Source organism: Chelonoidis abingdonii, chromosome 10, assembly GCF_003597395.2.
Source record: "Chelonoidis abingdonii isolate Lonesome George chromosome 10, CheloAbing_2.0, whole genome shotgun sequence".
NCBI lineage: Eukaryota > Metazoa > Chordata > Testudines > Testudinidae > Chelonoidis > Chelonoidis abingdonii.
In genome coordinates, this window is record NC_133778.1 from 64,119,527 (window position 1) to 64,141,137 (window position 21,611).

Here is a 21,611-nt window from a genome sequence, read left to right on the forward strand (position 1 = left end):
CAACATCAAAGCCTACCAGGCCTATATACGTTCTAGATGATGTGGCAGGGTGCCTCATGCTCTCACAGTCATTTGGCATAGTATGCAAAGATAGCCCCTGTGGACTGGACTCATGCACAGATTTGCAGACAGGACAGAACTAATTAGAGGAAGAAGTCATTCAGACTAGTACCTTCACCTGCTACTATCCTACAAAAGCACCCACTGTTCCTGCCAGTTCCTTTGCATTGCAGCTCTGTGTGCCCTCATGAGAGGGCACTTTTCAAAATCTCTGCACCACTCAGTCTACAGGCCCATGACTATTTGGTCATGCAGACAGGTGGGGAGCTGTCGTGTTCCATATGCTAATGATAACATTTGCAAATTATGTGCCCAGCAGCAGTACAAAATATGCCACGTAAAAGGGATGGGTGTGCAGACAATTGGTAGATTCCAGTGGTCTCTCTGTAGTTCTTTTCCTCTTTTTCAGATCCATCCCAGAACAGGTTTAATATTATCTCAGTGCCTGTTGTTCTTCATGCCCTCACCCCATTCTACCTGTTGCTTTTCATGCCCTCACCCCATTCCCCCCACACACACACAAGTGTCTTATATTCTGACTAGACAGCATCCCTTGTATTTCCCCCTTCCTATCTCTAAAATCTGACCCCAAATGACAAAGAAGGGCAGACTGGAGACCTTCTTTACCTGCACCTCTTGGTTTGCACATTGGAGAGCCTCACCTACCATGCATGAACTGACAATGATGTAAAGCGGTCTTGCCCAGCTCCACATACAAGGGATCTCTGCCTATCCATGACTTATCTCCCCACCTGAGTGTTCCCATCCTTGGGATCCGCATGCACTTTGCAGAGCCTTTAGAAATCGTGTGTGCAGATACTGTGTGCTGCCTAGTCCCTTGACTATTGTTTAGTTATTAAGTGTCTTCTGAAAAGTATTTATGAAGCGATAGTATGAAGGAGTCTGCAATAATGGAATGCAATTTTATGTGTATATTTGAAGATGGTGAAAAATCTTTTATTGCAAATAAGAAACTAGCATGCATTTGTATCTCCTAATTCATGTCAACTTACCTTCTTCACGTCTGACAAAGACAAATAATTTATTCCTACTTCGAACAGATAATACACGTAGCAGTTGATAATTGCCAAGTCTCCTGCAGCAATGCTATGGTATACTGTTTAGCTCTCCTTTCTGTGGAGAATATTAATATCTGGGATCAACATTTCCTTGTTAGTCACAATGATTTACTGTTCATTTTATTTTTTGTCATTACATTTATCCACACTGGAAGTACTAAATTATGTAAGTGGAATTATAGAAAACCTGGTGCTTCCTACAGTGATATGCAGGTAATATTCTGATTAGTATTCTGGATACTTAAAATCTACTATTCTCCAGGATTTAAAATACCATTTAAACTGTGGCTCAGAGCCACAGTTCAGAAATCACTGGAGCTATATTGATTTACCCCAGCTTAAGATCTTGCCCGATTTATCCTAGTTTGTGTCATGTATATACAGAATACACCTAATTATCCCAATTAATTGGGGTAGTATAAGCCATTATTCTCCGTATAAATATGATTTCCATATATTTTAGATTTTTCTACTTTACAGATTATTGCTTTTGGTTAGTACATATTTTGGTTAAAACCATTTGTAGACACATCTTCATTGCTCTGTGTGGAGCTTTGGTCATGCATTTCCCATTAAACTACTTCACATGTCTGCAACAGAGCTGAGGAAATATTACGAAACGTTTTCTATGAATGTTTGTTCGAGTTTTTTCCAATTCACTTCACTTGTGCACACACTGATTTTCTGTTCTGTTTTCACAAATGGTGGAATGGGTTTTTGGAGCATGAATTTTTATGAAAAACAAATTTTAATCTTGAATGCTGAAATATGCTTGAAGTGCAAAAAATGAATTTCAAATTTTTATTTTAATATGTAATTCAAAATTCACATTCTTACCAGTTAGTTACATAACTCATTCAAGCCTGTCCAAAGCCTATTGAAATCAATAGTGGTCTTTTCATAGACATTAAACAGCATAGCACAATTTCAACTATTCATAATGTAATCTCCACAAGCATGAAATAGTCACTGAATAAATTCATGCGTCACTTTGAATATTGAATATATCTGAGAATTTCACAATCTGAGGTCCATTCATAGACAGAAACGCAAATTTATTTTATTTTGTCTATCTCCAGCCTCTAGCAGGCAGAGAGGTACAGTATGCTGTTCCCAACCGCTCATGCTAATGATGTTTTTGAAACACCACCTAGCATTTATATTACAGACATTTGTTATGGGGAAAACACTTTCTGAAGGAAATAAGTATTCATTGTTCTGGCTTCAGATCATGACCATTTGTCACCAACTGCTGCTTCCTGTTTACACACAGTTAGCTTTCAGATACAGTGATTAGAATATCATATGGTCTGGTGGAGCTGAACTTGGGTGCTGAAATAAGAAAGATTATAGTTCAACTGAAAGTCACTCTGAAAAGTCTGTTAAGAAGTTTTCACTACATTAATTGGGAAATAAAGCCTTTTAGTTGCACACGCGTGTGTGTGTGTATAACTAGTTATTACGATTATGATTAAGTAAAATCACCCTCTGAGCATAACTAATACATTTTTAAAGCCTTATTTAATATTTGTACAGCATTTATTTTAGCATTGTTTTGTGCTATTAAAAAAAATCGGTGACGTTACTAAAATAAATATAGTACGTTCTCTTTTGCATTTGCAAAATGCAAAGCTTCTTGTGCACATCTTTTATAAATGACTTTATAGTGCCTGAGACAACATTTATGGACTCATCTCTGTCACTGCTCTTGTCTGTTAACTAGCAGAAAAGCGAAGGAGACATCCCTAATGTGATGAGACCATGTGCCAGTTACACGAGGTTCCAGTAAGAACATGTAATCAGTGGCCCCCAACCTTTACAGTCAAGTTTCCTGGTTTATCCTAGACTAAGACTTCAGTGAACTCTGGCTTTCAGCCTCAGTGGTACTAGGGTTGAGACTGAGGTTTGGACTGCTCACAACTGAATGTGAGTAAAAACAGAAAATGTATGCTAGGATTCAGTTCATAGCCTATATGGCTGTGGTGCTCCATTTATCTATGTAGATACTTGTATGGTCCCATCACTATTGTATCTGAGTGCTAAACATTAATGGCTTTATTCTAACAACTCTCTTGGGATGTAGGAGAGTATTATTAGCCTCATTTTTAAGATGGAGAAGTGAGGCACAAAGGGCAAGATTTTTTTAAGGTGTTTAGGTGCCTAACTCCCATTGAAATCAATGGCACAGAAATCTATGAGAGTTAGGGGCCTAAATAGCTTTAAAAATCTGAGCCAGAGAAATGAAGTCCCAGATTTTACAGGGATTGAGGCATTGCTCCACTCACAGTTGCCATGCCTAAGTCTCATTTTCAAAAGTGATTTAGGCTCCTAAGTCTAAGGCTGTTTATAGGACAGATTTTAAAAGTATTTCGGCACCTAAATATACAGTTAGGTGCCTAGTGGATTTTCAAAAGCACCTAGTGCCCATGTTGCATTGATTTCAGTGGAAGTTAGATGCCCAGGTACCTTTGTGCATCTTTAAGTGACTAAATACCTTAAAAGTCCTGGCCTAAGTGACTAGCTCGAGGTCACACAAAAAGCCTATGCTGAGCCCCAATCTCCTAAATCCCAGTTCAGTACCTACAAACACTGACTGTCCTTTCTCAGGCTGTGGTACTACATGTTTGAACTATGGAAGCATCAGGAATAGCCACATTTCTTCTGCTTAACTTGGATTCATCCTGCACATTTGATTTGAAGATTTCACCTTCTCTTCATCTATTATTCATCAATTGGGAGTGCTTAAGCACACTTACAAATCATTGATGCTGATTGACAGGTGAGAATGTACAACCAAAGTTCTGTATAGTCAAAAAGGAGGAGTCTGATCCCTTCCAAAAAACCCCGATTTCTAGCCTGGCTCTGTTCACATCTGGTAAGTGCAATTCAATTTTGTTAAAAATTCACAATGACTCTTACACATAGAGCTAGAATTTTCGCCTTACATCAATTAAAGGTCCCACCATTCCTGTTAAGACATATCAGACTTGTTATCCTAACATCTGATTTTCTTGGATAAAATCTAAATCTTTTCCCAGTAAATAATTATAACAAATTGGAGGAACAACTGATGTTTTGGGAAAGATAAGGAACAAGTGAAAGTGTCCATGAATAATTTTGTTCTTACAACTTTTGTTCTTAAAAATAATTGACATTGTCCAAAAAAGCCTAAGGTAAATCACAAATGAGAATACATGGGATGAAATCCTAGCAAAACTTCTGTTGATTTGAATAGGGACAGGGATTTCATCCATGATCCCTGCCTCAAAAAGCTTACAATCTGTCTTGTCATAATGCAAGAACAGGGATAACAAAATGAGAGAGGGAAGATGGACAGGAATAACAGAATGTGTTAAAAGTCAGCATACAATGAGGTAGAGCAGAAGATTATTTTACTACTTACTATCAATATTACAAATAAATGTGTCTGACTCATTCTTGTAGGCAGAAGTGTGTCTCTGGAGGGGTGGGTGAATAAAGAGAGGGTATTTCCAGTCAGACAGTTCCGTAATTAGAGGTGTCATGGAAAAGAGCATGCAGATATTTGTGGGACAATCAGAGTGTTGAAGTTGGATGGTATGCAGGAAGACAGGAGACATGGTTGGATAAGTGGGGGAGGACAAATAAGGTCCACAACATACTTGTATAGAAAAATTTTAATTAGAAATGGGCCTGAACTGCAACCCAGATTTGAGCAACCCTGAGTTTGGGCAAAGCTCATATTTACATTAATCATCTGGAAGATATAGGGCCTGATTCTTCTCTCACATCTCCCAGTGTTAATTCGGAATAACTCCATTGCAATTAATAGGATTACATCAGTGTAAAACTACTGTAAATGAGAAGAGAATAATGTTCATATAAATCTTTACCTCTAATTCTCCTCTGATTTTTACCTACAGTAGGCTTAGCATCTTCAGGTGTGCATATTGGTTATACTTCTAATCGAGACAGTAAACAACTGATGCATTCATCTTTTGACTAATTATATCAAATGGTAGTATAAGCCCAAAAGGAATAAACTGCTTTAAAACTGACATCAATCTGGCAGAAGTATGTACATTTTTTTGTAGTTACGTTAGCACTGCAGATGAAGAGAAGGATGTGCAAATAAAGAGATCTGTTCTGCCATCTGTAGTTTAAATTCTTCTTGCCAATGCCACATGTAGTTTAAAGATGTTTATTAACTGGTAAAGCAGTTTTGCAGAGATCTATTTACACTGGAAATACTATTATGAAAGAAGAAAGAGTGATAATAAGCTGACGTTTCAAAATACCAAAAAAATTACATGTGCTCCATATCTGGCTCAAAAACCACATCATATCATCTGCTGCATATGCCAGTGTAACTTTTAGAGATAGGCTGAGTTTCTAATTCAAAGAAAGAGCACTTGTCAGAATATTTTGGGGGGCTTCATTTTAGTGGTTCGAATATGTCTCCTTCATTTTCAGTGCAGTCATTCATCCCATGCCGACAACCCACACAAGAGTTTTATGTGTCACTTTAAACACTATTTTAAAATGGCCAAGTGGTGAGCAAGATGGTCAAGAATTTTCCATACACTGTTTTTCAGCGGAAATTTAGGTTTTTCACTAAATGAATTTGATTGTGAAAAGTGTCTTTCTGTGAAAAAAATTGGGTTTCTTGTCAAAATCATTCAGCCAAAACCCAAAGGATCTCCACCAAACACTTTTGTTTTTTTGGCCAAAAATTAAAAAAATGTCTGTACAATTTTTTCCCCACTAGTTCTAATGATATGTGCCCTCTGCTAAATGTAACCTTTTTTACATAAAGTGGGCCATTAATTGGAAAGAAATTAACACCCTGTGGGCTATGGTAGTTGTAGTTACACTACCCAGGAAGCCATGTTTAATGAGAGCTACCTATATACTGTTTGAACACTGATGCCTAGTCCTAAATACATTTTGTATTTTTTAAGTTTAGCTAGCCAGTGTGATAATCTACATGACTTGCATTAAAAATTAGTTCTGTTAGCCAATGTTGTATACACTTTCCTAGTTCTACAACAGTTTATAACTGTTTAAAGTATTTCAGTGCTTGAGTAGAAGTAATGTTGTTTGTTTACATTAAGGTTAACCAGCAAAAATGTTTGTATTAACTTGTGATGCCATTCTGATTCAGATGTGTGATTTTAAGCAAGTTGTCCAGGAAATCCTGACACCTTTAGCCAGTGGGGAATTACTTTTGACATCTCTGTCAATTGTAGCACGGTCAGTTAGGACAATGCTTTGATTAGGCACGCTGAAATCTAAAACTAGAGAGATATAGAGAGAAAGTTAACTCCTTTGTCTGCACACATGTCCAGAAACATTATATTTTGTTTATCCAACAAAGCACACAGACATACACTTATCGCTCAAGCACATAAAATAGTCCCCATTATTTTTGATTTGAGACTATTTATTACTTAATTGCTTGCTGATCAGGGGCTTATTTCATTTTTTTCAAATTTAAGGACTCTAAGGATTGTTTAATCATATTTTATTATGCATGCATGTAATGCATCCCCAAAACTTGGTATACTTAGAACTTACCACTGCTTTATATTTTAAAACCCCCCTTACAAATATTTAATTAATTGGAATTAGCTCCTATTTAAGGAATAATGAGATCTGTTCGTTATTGGCTAACTCCTGAATAAACCAACACCAGTTAAGAATTTATGGAGTGAATTGAGTCTTTGATCCACTGTTTTCACAGATCAAATGTTTTGGAAAGCTCTCTGAGGATCCAGAAGAGAATAATGCAATGCCTTTTTTTTCTGAACAAGAATATTTTTTGAAATTATTGGAGGAGCGCATCTAGGAAGCTGTACTGAAAGGCTATGTCATCACTTCATTGTAAAAATCCTATTTTCAAGATTCAGTTTCACTCCCTAAAAATTTTCCAGGTTACTTGGTTGTGGAAGCTAACCAGAGTGCTTCTTTGTACCTAGCTGAAAGTTTTGTAGGCTGATTTGTAATGTAGTACTTTATTTTTGCAGGCAGCCTCTGAATCAGTACTTGCAGAGTTAAGGTAACTATTCGAGTACGATAAGCAGGGCTGGCGCTCGGATTTCTGACGCCCTAGGCCGGACATTTCGGCCGTTCCGGGCCGCAGGTCCGCGGCTCGGCGGAGCTGCCGCAGACATGCTGCGCAGTCCACTGGAGCCGCGGCTCCCTGATCCGGGGGCGGGGGCCCCCGGGCGGCGGACCGCCGCGGCACTCCCTGACCCGGGAGCACCCGGCCCACAGAACGCCGTGGCGGCCTCCCTGACCCGGGGGATGCCCTGGGGTTGCCGGGCCGCTGCGGCTGCGCTGCTGACCCCGGGGACGCCCTAAGCTGCCGGGCTGCAGGCAGCTGCTGCCGCGCAGCTCAGACTACGCAGCGGCCGCTGCAACCATTTAAAAAATTGGGGGGGGGCACCGCTTTTTGGCGCCCCCAAATCTTGGCGCCCTAGGCAACCGCCTAGTTCGCCTAAATGGTTGCACCTGCCCTGCTGATAAGGGTGACAAAGCCAAGCCTTGTGAAGAGGCTCCTCCATTTACATACTGTATTTTTTTTTTTCATTTAGGAGTGCTTATTTGGGCTAAACTCCCCTATTTACATCAGGGTGGAATTTTAACCTGAGAAAGGACAGAAGCATCAGGCCCTCAGGGTTTCTTGTGCTGTTCACCTTATCTTCTTTTTTTTCAAATAATGGTTTCCCAAATTGCATATAACATGAAACTGGAAACAAGAGGTGTCTTATGTAAGAACTCGTCTTTTATGAAACGTGACTGTTTTAAAACAACCCAGGAATTTGGCTCTCCCAGCACTCTAAAAAAACCACCTCCACAAGGTGAATAGATCCAAGCGCTGGTGCACGGTCTGTACTGGCACTTCACAGCGCTGAAACTTGCAGCACTCTGCGGCATGTTTTTTCACACCCCTGAGTGAGAAAGTTGCAGCGCTGCAAGGTGCCAATGTAGACAAGCCCTTAGACTGAAATTTCTACACATGCATAACTGTTCAGTCAATTCTTAGATCAGAGAGCATAATGGCCAATGCCTTATGTAGAAATAACAGCTTGTGGGAGGAAGCCTTGCTAAACCCAGATGTAGTCCTCAAGTTGTGCCATCCATATGGAAATGTGGAGATAGCATTGTTGGTTGCCTGTCACAAGGTTTCAGAGGGTCCCCATGGAGTGAAGAGGTTTGTGATCCCCTGGAAATGTCCCAAAGTCCTGGGCCTATTTCTGCTTTCAGTTTGGAAGAATGCATACCCACCACAGGAGTTATAGGGACTTTGTTTTGTAGGCAGAATCAGCTCCAGGCAGAGGAAAAATTCTTTCCATATTTCAGAGACTGATTCTGGCCTGTTTGGTCACTAGTATGGCAGATGGTAAGTCTGTGACCACTGTAACAGTAATGCCTGTGGAATAGTGCCTCTCTTCCCTGAGGGAAAAAATACAAACAAAACCACCACCACCCTCCCACCCAAGGAATTTGGCATACTTGCCAGGCAAGACTCCCTATCCATAGCAATTAAGTTCAAACAGACTTCTTTGGGGACATTAATGTTCTGCTGAGTCATTTTATAACCTCGCGTTTGATTATGCAACCTTACACATACTGATCAGCACTTAATAATGCAAGTATTCTAACTGAAACCCCAGGGCAGGGCGAAGAGAATCTAAAGGAGTCCTATTTGAGCTCAAGCAGTTTGGTTGGGTTCATACCTTGATTTGGCAGTTGCCTCATGGAACTTAAAATCCAACACACAGGAATACTTAATACTCATTCACTTAATAATGCAAATCGTTCTTCAAGACAAAACCCGCACATCGATGAACAATAGTTTATTTGTATTGATAAAATAAGCTTTACGGTATAAAGCAGTAATGCACATTGAAAAGTTAATGCACTACACAGAAATTTGTGATATCCTTTGTGTTTAGATCTAGGGCCAGATTTTAGCTTGTTGGGTTCACATCTTTTTGGAAAATCTGTGTCACAGTGGGAGCTGCTGAATACTGAGCCCTTTTGAAAACCAGGCTCCTGTGGTGGGTGTTCTACACTAAAAACCTGGCACTGCGCTCTTTCGAAAATCTGGTTTACAACATGGCATCTTCTCCTTTTACAGAGATGGTTATCCAGATACAGCATTCTACAGAAGATCTTATTTTTGGTTAAAAGTGTTGTTTTTATTAAGTGAGACTTAACTTTGTGCTCCCAGGTCACTCTTTCATCTAATCAGTTGTTTTAGGAACAGCTGGGGACTTCCACTTTTCAAGAATCATTTTTTGGCAATCAGCAGAGTCCTTACTAGTCATTTCTCTTGATTATGAGCTCCATCTTTCATGGACGTTAGGTTTCCTAGGATTTGTAAAGATGAGTCATGAGGAAGAGAGATTCTCTGGCACGAGATGTGTTCTTTCTTGAGGCTGTTCCAAAAAGAATTGATAGTCTTTCACTTCCAATTTGCCTGTATTGAAGGCCACTGCTACTTTCTTGCATGATCAACATCTATTATTTGGTTTGAGTCCAGTACCAGACATTGATGTGCTGTAATTAGGAAGGACTGACTGTTGTTTCTAATATAGAATATTTTTAAAACAATGTGATGGAAAAAACGTTACAAGAGGTGTACTTGTTCTTGCAAGCTCTTCTTTTGCAGAATTCCCAATGAAATTGGAATGCAGGATAAGGCCCTGTATTAACACTGCAGACCGTAAAAGGCATGCTGTTAAGATATTTAGGGTCCAAAATATGGTCTTCTCTTTATCCCTCCCAGTTTATCCCATGTCTTTGCTGAAGCCCTGGAATTCTTTCCATTATTATCTGATCTATACCGCTCCAAACTAAGATTCCCACATCAGTCACCATCCTTCAGCTAAGTAGAAATTAATGGAAATCTCTTCTTCACTCCTGTTTTTCTTTAGTTGGTAGGGGGTTGTCAGTAAATGATGTCTGCTTATTACTAATCCATGTAGCATGTGAGCAGGACTGACTCATCAAATGTAACCTACCTTAACACTGTTACAATCTGATAGGAACAGTCCACAGAATTCTAAGTAGCTATGTTATTGTGGCTTAAAAAAAAAACTAGGGAGATTAAAACTAAAAAGGAGGAAGGACGATTCAATAGTTAAGACGCTTGCCTTGCCACAGGTTTCCTGTTTGATCTTGGGCAATTCACTAAGGCCTGTGAAAGATCAACACCCCTGAAGAATGAAGTTAAAATGACATAATCCCACTGTTGACAGTGTTCAGTTGACAGAATAATTCTTCCTTCAACCTAGCTACCTCCTCTCAGGGAGGTGGAGCACCTACACCAATGGGAGAACCCCTTCAGTCTGCATAGATAACATTTTCACTGAAGCACTACAGAGGTGCAGCTGTTCCGCTGCAGCATTTTAAGTGTAGACAAGTCCTAAGTCTCTCTCTGTGCCTCTGATCCCCATCTGTAAAGTGAGGGTAACGATACTTCCCTTCTTCACAGTGGTGTTATGAGGATAAATGCATTAAAGACTGTGGTACACTCATATACTACAGTAATTAGGGGCCATATAAGTACCTACGATAGATAGCTAGATACAACCGCTACTCCTCTGACAACAAACTGAAACATAAATAGCCACCTAACAAATTTTTTCTGTGGGGGGGTAGATAACTTCTTATACCAATATCAAGTTAAGATAAAAATATTAAGTGAAAACAGACATTATTTCAGAAGCAGACAGGCAAAATGTGTAAGGGAGAAATATTTTCATACCTCTAAGAGTATTAGAAATACTGCCAAGGAAAAATAACAGAACATGATGGTTTTGGGACCGATCTTATTTAACCTTTTTGTTACTGACCTTGGCACAAAGAGCGGGACTGTGCTAATAAAGTTTGCGGATGATACAAAGCTGGGGGGTATTGCTAACACGGAGAAGGACCGGGATATACAGAAGATCTGGACGCACGCTTGTAAACTTTGAATTCTTATGAATAAACTGTCTTCCAAGCTTTCGTTAGCCAGGAAACTATTAGTCATTATAGATCTAAATGTGTTAGGGTGTCAACAGGTAAAAAAATTGTGACTATTAGTTAAAGGTGTAATGAATTGTCCACTCTTCTTATGGTATTTCATAGAATAAGGAGCACAGCTTTGACAGTGGCCTCCAAACTGTTGCTGAGTTGTTTTTTAACTGGGATAGCCTCTCCTCTCAGTCTTCATCTGACCATGGTGAAGCCACTTCTGCTTAAACTGCATCTTCTGAAGCCACTTACTAGCTTTATCCCTCTCATGTTTCAGGTGTCCTAACTACAGGAGCATGAGAAAGTGGTGTCCACCCAGAACAGCTATTCTAAGATCACCATCCTTTCTCTTCTGCTCTTCCCTCCCCTGCCCTGTTTGTGTATGCACACACCCCACATTAAAATATGAGGAACAGACCTCTTCTGCTGCTTTCCCCCCATCTCTGTTAAGGATCGTAGTGAGCAAAATGCTGTGATCTTCACTCCAGGATCTTAAACTATTCCTGCCTAATGATCCTTATTGGACAATTTCTCCTCACCCCCTCACACACCACAGTTGGTTTGATATAGCCCAAATCTGTTGACCTTCAGGATATGCTCAAGAAACTTGATCAGTTTTATTATTTCCAGTTAATTATATTCAAACTGCAGAGTGTAACTACTTTGCTTATTAATGTAATGAAAGTTGACCTGCTCTGGAGTACAGAAATAAAACAGGCAATTCTAAAGGTTCTGGGAGGGAGCTAACAAAGTTTAGTTAGAAATGTTATGGTAGCAAAAACTTTCTCACTGCTTTGAATTGAGGTCATGACATTGGACTGGTCTTTAACTTTTTTCAACAAAACATTTTTTAGTCAGGAAAATGCTGTGTCAAAATGGAAATATTTTGTGGAAACATATTTTGTTGGGGAGGTTTCTTGGATCTAGGATTGGGGTGAGGGTTAAAAGAGAGACCTTCCCCAGAATACCGAATAGCCTGGTGATTAGGACACTAACCTGAGATGTCTTGAGGTCTTCAAACCACAATTTTGAGGACTTCAATAACTCAGTCATGGGTTAGGGGTTGTTATAAAAGTGGATGGGTAGGGTTCTGTGGCCTGCTTTGTGCAGGAGGTCAGACTAGATGATTATATTGGTCCCTTCTGACCTACGAGTCTATGAGTCTATGACTTGACAGAGCACTGCTAACTATGATGGTGTTAAATAGCAAATAGGAATATCATAAAAAGATCAGTACATAGGAGCATAGAAAATAGAGATGGAAAAGATCTATTACAGACTTGGGCAAACTACAGCTGGCGGGATCATCCTGCCCAGCCCCTGAGCTCCCGATCGGGGAGCCTAGTCCCCGGCCCCTCCCCCGCTGTCTTCCCTCCCATGTGAGCTATGCTCTGGCACACCAATCCCGCTGGGCAGCATGGGGATCACAGCTGGCTCTGGCTGGGTGTTGCGGCTGCGAGCTCCTGCTGCTGGTAAGGAGGTGGGGAGTGGGAGGACTGGGTAAGGGAGCAAGGGTCCTGAGGGGCAGTCAGGGAGGAGGGGGCTGTTGGATGGGGCAGAGGTTTGGGGGGGCAGTCAGGGGATGGGGAACAAGGAGGGTTGGGAGTAGGAGTCCCGGGGGCCCTATCAGGAGATAGGGATGTGGATAGGGGTTGAGAGGGCAGTCTGGGGACAGAGAGCAGGGGGGTTCGATAAGGGGGTGAGATCTGGGGGAGCAGTTAGTGGTGGAGGGTCCTGGGAGGGGGTGGTCAGGGGATGAGGAGCAGAGGGCGGTTGGATAGGAGGTGGGTGTCCCGGCGGGGGGCTGTCGGGGCAGGGGTGTGGATAGGAATCAGGGCAGTCACGGGACAGGGAGCAGGGAGGTTGGATGGGGGGTGGGGGTCCCTGGAGGGGGCAGTCAGGGGACAAGGAGCAGGGGGGATTGGATGGGTTGGTGGTTTTGAGGGGAGCAGTCAAGATGGGAAGTGGGAGGGGATGGATAGGGGGTGGGGGACAGGCTGTTTGGGGAGGCACAGCCTTCCCTTCCCAGCCCTCCATACAGTTGCACAATCCCAATGTGGCGCTTGGGTCAAAAAGTTTGCCCACTGACCCTGACCTATTAGGTCATATTGTGCATGTCTTACCAGGGCACAATTGCTTGCTACCGTATACTCTCAAGTCCCTTTTCCAGTCCAGGTTTAAATTGCTCAAGCAATGGGACTTCCACCACTTCTTTTGGGAGTATCTGCAACAGCCTGATAGATCTTGCTGTCAGGATATGTTTCCAGATATTTAACCTAAATTTTGCTTAGTCAAGCCATTAGTCCTAAAGTTTCCTCCTTGGTATTTGCACTCTTAAAATATAGGTAAATTGCCATAATACTCGCTCTGGGTTGTTTGCCCAAGCTAGCTATGTCAGAGGGGAAGTCTATGTGAGTGAATAGAGAGGGAGGGGATAGGATTACGCAACTGCATCCCATCCACCACGTAGGGGAGATACAGTTGCATCGCTCTCTCCACTCCATGGCTGCTGTGGTGGAGCCAAACACTACCCAGTTGAGAAGACCCAGGGAGAGGGATTTAGTATGAGGCTTTGAGTCATGTCCCCCTGTCAGGAATTTACCAGCTAAAACACTTGTTTCCCTGATCAGCAGTAACTGCTCCTCTACAATTTGAATAGACAGTGCATAGGGCATGTGTGACTAGATGACATCAGCTGAGCCAAAGTGTAAGAAGGCAGGGATGTGAGCTGTCTTACCATGTGCTATGGTAGGCCTGTTGGGGAATCCTTAGGGGCTGATATCTACAAGTAATCCTGTAGATCTTGGTCATCTGCAAGAATTGGTGGTATGACTTCTGGCAGTGACACATTAGCACCCCTTTCCTTCCTAGAGGAAGAATGAATTCCTATTGTACATGTTGCACACAGGAAGGAGAGCACTGCACTCTTAATTCTTTTACTTTTTCCTGGAAGCCTACCTCCAACCCTTAATCATGTTAATGGTCTTCTCTGAATTCTCTTCAAACTGTTAAAGAAATTCATACCAACCATTAAGAGCAGTAATTAGTTTCTAGTACATGTCTTTTTAGCCATTGTCATAACAAGAGTTTAAGTCATGCCACTTAGAATGTCTTGCTTTTTATCTTTTTGTTGTGGTTTAATTGTATTTGAATGTGATGTTTTGCTGTGTTTAATTAAAAAGATGTTTCAGGTGAAATACTATAAGTTACAATTGACACTTGCTAAATGTGAAATGTTTTTCTTTCCTTAAAACATTCCTTTCAAGATACTCTCTTTTCCCGTAGCCCCTTTCACTGTCTTTAAATACTAGTGATTCCTTTAGCCTCACTCCCATCACACAATCTTCCTGTTTCCTAGAGTCTTGCTGCCAGATGAGAACATTGGACAGTGGGATAGGAACCTTTCCTCTCCCAGACTCAGGAAACCGGTCAACTGGACGATATGTTTCTAAGCAAGAATCAACTTTAGAAACTGAAGACTTCAAGTCTCCTGAGCAAGCGCTTCCTTCAGGTTCTTCAATAAAAGCCAAAACTCTTGAGCGAGAAGTGCCTTCAACAGCTAAGAGCCCAGACTCTGTGGAAAGCATGATTAGTCATTCAACATCTGATCCTACCATGACTGCCAAAGTTGTACGACCTTTTCAAAGTCGCCTTCCCAAACCAGTCTCCTCAGGTAAAATGCCAATTACACTGGAAATTAGATTCTTTCTGCCCTAATGTCTATTTCCATTAACAGAAGCCCTGTAATAATGACGTTAGATAATGGGAATGCTAAGCCTGTAGCAGAAAAGATTCCTTATGTGAATACATAAGGTTATCAAGTTGTTGACCTGAGACCAATGGAAATTTGGTTGCTCGTAATGCATATCTGTACCTCAAAGAAAATTGTGCAAAATGTTAAATCCCTTCCTCAAGAAACTATATTTGAGAGAAAAGTAGGACCAACCCTCAGAACAGTGGTGATTCCCATTGATTTGAATAAGAATTTCATGTGCTCAACAACTTTCAGGGTCAGGCTCTCAATTTGCTGTCAGTGGCCATATTGTGATATTAAATGTTAAAATGATACATTCATAAACACTTGCTTTCAAAACTGAACTTGGAATACAAAGTAATTTGGACTCAGTGCATAAATTCTATACCAATGAATATTTTGCCTCAACTATAAACATAAGTCTTTTGATGTGTTACTAAACTGTACAAATATATTTATAGACAGTAGTAAAAACACTTTTTTTGATGTATCAGCAAAATGTGCATTAACTATAGCATATAAAACAATGCTCTGGCACCTTATAGACTAACAGACGTTTTGGAGCATGAGCTTTCATGGGTGAATACCCACTTCGTCGGATGCAATTCACTCACGAAAGCTCATGCTCCAAAACATCTGTTAGTCTATAAGGTGCCACAGGATTCTTTGCTGCGTTTACAGAGCCAGACTAACATAGCTACCCCTCTGATATATAAAAGAATAGCTCTTGAACAATGAAAGACGCATGCTAAGGCCCCAATCCAGCAAACACACACATGAGTATCTATATATATACAAACTGAATTGAATATAGTCTCACTGAGTTCAATGGGACTGCCAATGTGTAAAGGTACATGTGTGTATGCGTGTTTGCAGGCTTGTGGCCTAAAAGTACAAGTGCTAGTAAAAAATGGATGTTTATTACACTGCAGCATTTATCTTTATCATGGAGTAATTTCTGTACTTAAAATGGGAAATATTGCAAATAACAGAGTAAATTAAACTGCTTTGGTGGTGTACACATTTTAATTGTTCCTACTTCAGTATTATGTATTCTTTATATTATGGGAATGCGCAAAAGCCCCTGTTAGGATGGGTGGTCTTTGCTGTTAAAAACTGTCCACTTAGACCGCAAAGGGCAGATAGACATCTAATGTTTAGGCTCCTTGCTGCACAGTGGAATCCAAGCCCTGAGTTAGACACCTAGGCTTTCTATTCAGTGCATGAGGAGAGTTAGGTGGCTAAGAATGGGAGTCACTGAGCAGGGAGCTGTTTAAGCTAGTGCCGAGGAGAGGGATGCGGCCTGGGCTCCATCTCTCAAAGGGAGTCAGGCACCTCCCTCTGCTTGGGATTCACAGCCATGAAACCTCTTCTGACACCTAAATCAGCTCAGGCCTTTCTCTCCAAAAAATAGGGGCAGCTATTCCACCCCTTGTATAGCCTATAGCCTAATGAGAGGTGCAGCTTCAAATCCATCCTGCCTGATTTGGAGAAAGGACTTGATCCCAGGTCTCCCACTTCCTGTGTGAATATCCTAACCACTGGGTTACATGGTATTCTGGATGCAGCTTTAAATCTCTCCTATTGAAGCTGTTCCACTTTCTATGAACTATTTAAACATCCATTGGGCCAGAAGGTGAGAAGGTGACTCTGTAGGGCTGTGATTAGTGCACTCACCTGGGATGTGGAAGAGTCTGAGCCAAGCCCCTGCTCCAATGACCACATCCCAGGTAAATGCTTTAGCCACTGGGCTATACTACCACCTTCTTCTGTGTTAGTAGGTATCCTCTGAGAATGCCCACTTGATCGGGCTCTACAGGTGAGTTAGGTGGGGGAACATCTAGTTTGAAGATCCCACTGTGGTTTAGGTAGGAGCCAGGTGCTGGGTGTCAGGACTTGGGTAGCTTTGTGCATGCTCAGTGGCAGAAGTGTAGGTGCCATGGGGACTTTCCAATGGAAATGTGGGCTTCTACAGGGTTAGGTAGCATTTGAACAGGAGCATTGAGGATCTACATTTTGGGTTTAGGTGCCCAAAGTGACAATTAAATATTTAAATCCCTTTGTGGATCTAGCCTTAGATTAAAACATATAAACACATACTAAGAGACAGTGGTCCCTGCCCTAAAGAGTTTCCATTCTAAAAAGAGAACTATTAAAAACCCAGCAAAAAATCTACAGGCTGAACCTTTTTTGCTAACACTTTGTCAAGGTAGAGTATTTATTGCAACTAAAAAAATGACACTGATTCATTTAACTTGAATGACTCTGTGCCACATTGCCCTCATACAAGAAATCTCATGTAATGATCATGTAAGGCTAGACATCAGGTTTAAATTTAGGGTAAAGCCACCAAAGTATGTTTTGCTAAATTGCTGTTATTTAAATTGAACCTAAGACTAAATAGTCTTTCATCAAAATGTATATGAGAAGGTTTTTAATTAAACATTTTGGAATGTAGTTGATTTAGCCATATTCCCATTGCAATATATTAGAGTGCAAACACATATTGTGGTGTTTATTGCAAACTCCCCTGCAGGTTTTGAATCAAAGCTAAATAAAATATATTTTAATACATATTATTTTCGAAAGAAATGTATTGTTAATTAATGGCACAGCTAAGAGAGATTCAGAAGAGAAATCTTAGTTATAGATTATATGCTACATGCTTGAATAGCCACATGTGTGACCTCAATTCAGCAGTGTGCTCTAGAGTAGACTCCATGATTAAACACTGTCATTATAACAAATTGAATAGAAACTGCTAGCACTGAATTGCTTCATAAGAAGTTGGTAGCAGTAAGATTGCACTGATTTTAATGCTACTATTCACTGCACCAACCTTGTAAGGTTTCTATCTTAATTAAATTGTCATGAAGAGATGCAAAAAAAGTAGAATACATCAGATTGTGAGGTCAACTCATTCCGTCCTGGAATATTTTTATCTGGTCCTTCTTCTTTACCCTACTTCTCCAAAAACACAAGTATAAATTTATTCTACAAAGCGCAGCTTATTTTCTTAAATTTTGGTTTTACATAATATACATGTAGTAAATAAAAAGAACTATTTGATCTAAACAATTTCTGGAGCAAAGTATAATTTCCTATTTGTGTCTTTGTCAACAAACTGAGTTTGCTATGTTTCTCTCCATCACAATATAAAATAACAGTACAGCTCTTCTAACAATTTCCTAAAAATCATTGTAACATTTTGTTTCTCATTTGCAAAGAGTTTATATTTTAAAAGTCAAAGACTGACTTTAAATTTTGTCTTCTCTTCTCTTCTCTCCTCCTGATAACTGGGAAGTGCTTTGGGCAAGATTCTGCCACCCTTATGTTGAACAGCACCTTACTATACAAGTAGTTCCATTGAAGACTGGGATGATTTGACATGAATAGAAGTGTCAGACTCTGACCCATAATTGAACACTGGATTACTCCTAAACACAATCAAACGTTGTTGTTAGTGTAATAATGATGAGATCCATAAATTGCCTAATCTCTTTCTGAATTCAGGAATAATTAACCCTCCAAAGCAAAGTGAACACGGACAAATTCTGGTGACTTCTGTTTCATTAGAGCATACTGAAAAAAATGTGGAAAACAAGGAGATTCTTGCAGACTGGAGCAGCAAGAAAGCCACTAAAAAAACAAAGGTATAAATTGAAAGAAAAATGCCCGTGGTGTAACTAGCATATATATTTAGTCTAAAGGCCATACTTAACTGCCAAGAGTCAAAATTTTGGAGATACAGTTCTTTCCTGATTTAGGTTTTGCTGTTGGTGTGGTATGAGTGAGTGGACGTAATATCATTGTAGTGTAAACAGTAAAATAATCTTTTGGTTTCTGTCATTTTGTTAATCCCTACAATGATCTCTCTCTCTTTCAATCCTTCCTTATAAATGATGAGAAGAACAAATACGCAAATGCATACACTTGTATAAAAGCTACTTTTGATGGGTGCAGGGCTATGAATGATTAGAAGTGCCAAATGAGTCAAGCCCTGTTGGAAGAACAGGTGCAGCAGGTTAGCAAGTGGGAACCCTTGAGATAAAGGATACATAGGATGATTAAAAAAAAACAACCTTCTCAAGAAAGGGGATGGTTAAACTGATTCACAGCTAGTATGTAAGTCTCACACTATTGGTTATGTTGTGATTAATGCTAATCTTTTTGTCTTATGCTTTTTTTTAACTTGTGCCCCTGTTCCTTTATAAAGCTGGCCCAGACTCTTGCTCTCTATAGTACACACAGATAAGTAAGTGGCTTGCCTAATATCACATTGGCAAGTCTGTGGCAGATCCTGATTAGAGTTCTGCTATCTCTCACTCCCATACTCCTGTTGTTAGAATATGCTTTGTATCCAGTAAACAGCTGCCATTTTAAATCTCTGATGAATTGAGGAATGCATGGGAAAAACCAGCATCTCCAAAACTGCCGTAAGAAGTGCTCGTATTAAAAAAAAGTTTTAAAAGTGGATCCAGGTGATAATTGTACTTGTGGACCCTGCTATCTGGTTGATAATCAGAACACCAGGTACAAATATCACCCTATTCTGAATATCAGATGTAACTTCCTCCTCTGCCCTTTCTGCTGCCACTGAACTCCTAAATCTTCAGCATTTCCATGGAGTGTGGTATCAGGACCAGGGCTGCTCTTTACTAGGGATCTTCATTTCCAGAGGAAGCAATGTATTTGTCTATGCCCTCCCCATGGAGTCCAGAGGAGAAGGAGCTAATTGTGGAGTTTATTGCTTCCCCTACCACTCTGCCAAAACAGAGGAAGGGGGGCATGACATTAAAATGGCTGAATTGCTCACAGGTGGTAAAGCCTGAATGTTTTATGCTAGTCATTCCAAACAAGTGCTGATAAAACCTTTACACAGCCCTACGCATCATCTGTTGTGTGACTGCCCTACATGCTATCTTAGAAATACTTGAGAGGTTTTTAAATTGTATATGATGGGTACTTTGTAAATGCAAATAAATAAATAAATATTACCTGAGGAAAGTGTGCAACCTTAAAGCAGTTTTACAGAGGGAAAGAGGCTGGATTCTCCCACTCTTTCTCATGTTAAGCTGTTAGTCAAGGAGTCCTGTTTAAACCAGTGGGACTAAGTGAGGAGTATCTGAGGAGAATCTGGCCTGGTATAAGCAGGAATAACTCTTGGGACATATCTGGACAATAGTGGCTATTTCCCATACTGTCAAACGTATGTTTACATGCTGAATGATAATTGTTGTAGTTCAGTTAGTAAATCTGAGATTTTCTTTGATGAATGCAAAATGTTTTATATCCTAATAAAATATTCTGCCATAGTATATGAGTCATTCTCATTGTGCTGTTATTACTGGTGCAGGACAAGGCACTGCGAGTGTGCACTTATTCTGCTAGCAGCAGTGGTGACACTGAGACGGAGCGAGAGTATGAAACAAATGACTTTGGAACTGCAGGGGAAAAGTTAGCAGATTTAATGAAGAACAAACGAGGTAACCGAAAATTTATACATGGTAATGTGTAGTTCTGATCTCCATCCTGACAGCAACTGATTGTCTTTCATTGTGTAGTTATTTTCACTTTTTAACTCTATCTTTCTTCAGATACAATTTCCATTATGTATTTTTAATTATATATCCGCATCATTGTTTTCTGTTACACCATGGGCATAACTCTAAGGCTTTTATTCATAAATCCCCGTGGTGAACTAAAAAGTCTTTAGCTGCATTATTGCAGCAATAAAAAGGTGATTCTAAAGATAACTTTTTTTTAATTACATAATTTAGTAGTAGGTTAAAATAACCCAATGAGCCATGGTCGTAGCTTTCTGTCTTATGACAGGGGTACTGTTTACACGGCTATAGTTAAGGCTCTGTCAGCCTTCCCAGTGTATATTGCCACTTTTCTGAGGATCAAATTCAGTCACAAGAATCGACTGTGAATTGAAATTTAGCATGAAAGCTCAACAGTGAATTTCTTGGGGTATTTTTTCTAAATTTTGAGGTAACTGAGTGCTGGATTGCTGGCCCAGGAGATTGCTGTCAGAATTCAAACGCCAGAATAGGTAATTCATGAGCAACAGCAACAGTGGAAGCCATCCTGCAATGTATGTTAGGTGTCTTATGGAGAAGACTCTTCGCAGTGGGAAAGTCCGGGCCCATTCCATCCTTGGCTTCCCTGCTACAAACAATTCAAGGGAGTGTATAGGGCCAGTACAAGAGCTGTGCAACAATGAACCCACTCAAGCCCTGAGGGCCTGTGCATTTCCTGAGAATTTAAGGGAGACTTCAGTGATGACTTTGTGCCAGTCCTTTGCACAGGGGGTGAACTTGACCCAGCACATACAGTAGATACTGCAGTGATAAGTGCATTAAAAGTACCACAGGCAGCTAGATACTGCAGATAGACACCCAGGTGCCATTACTTTCTACCAGGAGCTGGACTGAGTGTTTGGCAGTTGCAAGGATAATCCATTTCGGTGTTTTTTCAGCAACAAGAGTAGAGTTGCCAATTTTGATTGGATGTATTCCTGGAGGTTTCATCACATGACATAGGGTACGTCTACACTACGGGATTATTCCAATTTTACATAAACCGGTTTTATAAAACAGATTGTATAAAGTTGAGTGCACGCAGCAACACTAAGCACATTAATTCGGCGGTGTGTGTCCATGGTCCGAGGCTAGCATTGATTTCCAGAGCGTTGCACTGTGGGT

At 40.4% G+C, this 21,611-nt stretch overlaps 1 protein-coding gene across 4 annotated transcripts in view; it reads left to right on the plus strand.

The window, feature by feature from the left end:
- NCKAP5 (NCK associated protein 5) overlaps nucleotides 1-21,611 on the plus strand; it is a 608,460-nt gene that overhangs the window by 550,153 nt on the left and 36,696 nt on the right. For 3 of the 4 annotated variants that reach the window (XM_075070259.1, XM_075070260.1, XM_075070262.1), the window contains 3 exons: nucleotides 14,506-14,820; nucleotides 18,415-18,554; nucleotides 20,258-20,387. In XM_075070259.1, the coding sequence (XP_074926360.1) occupies nucleotides 14,506-14,820; nucleotides 18,415-18,554; nucleotides 20,258-20,387 (585 nt within the window). The remainder of the gene's footprint in view (nucleotides 1-14,505; nucleotides 14,821-18,414; nucleotides 18,555-20,257; nucleotides 20,388-21,611) is intronic. The other variant, XM_075070261.1, reaches the window with a different exon arrangement.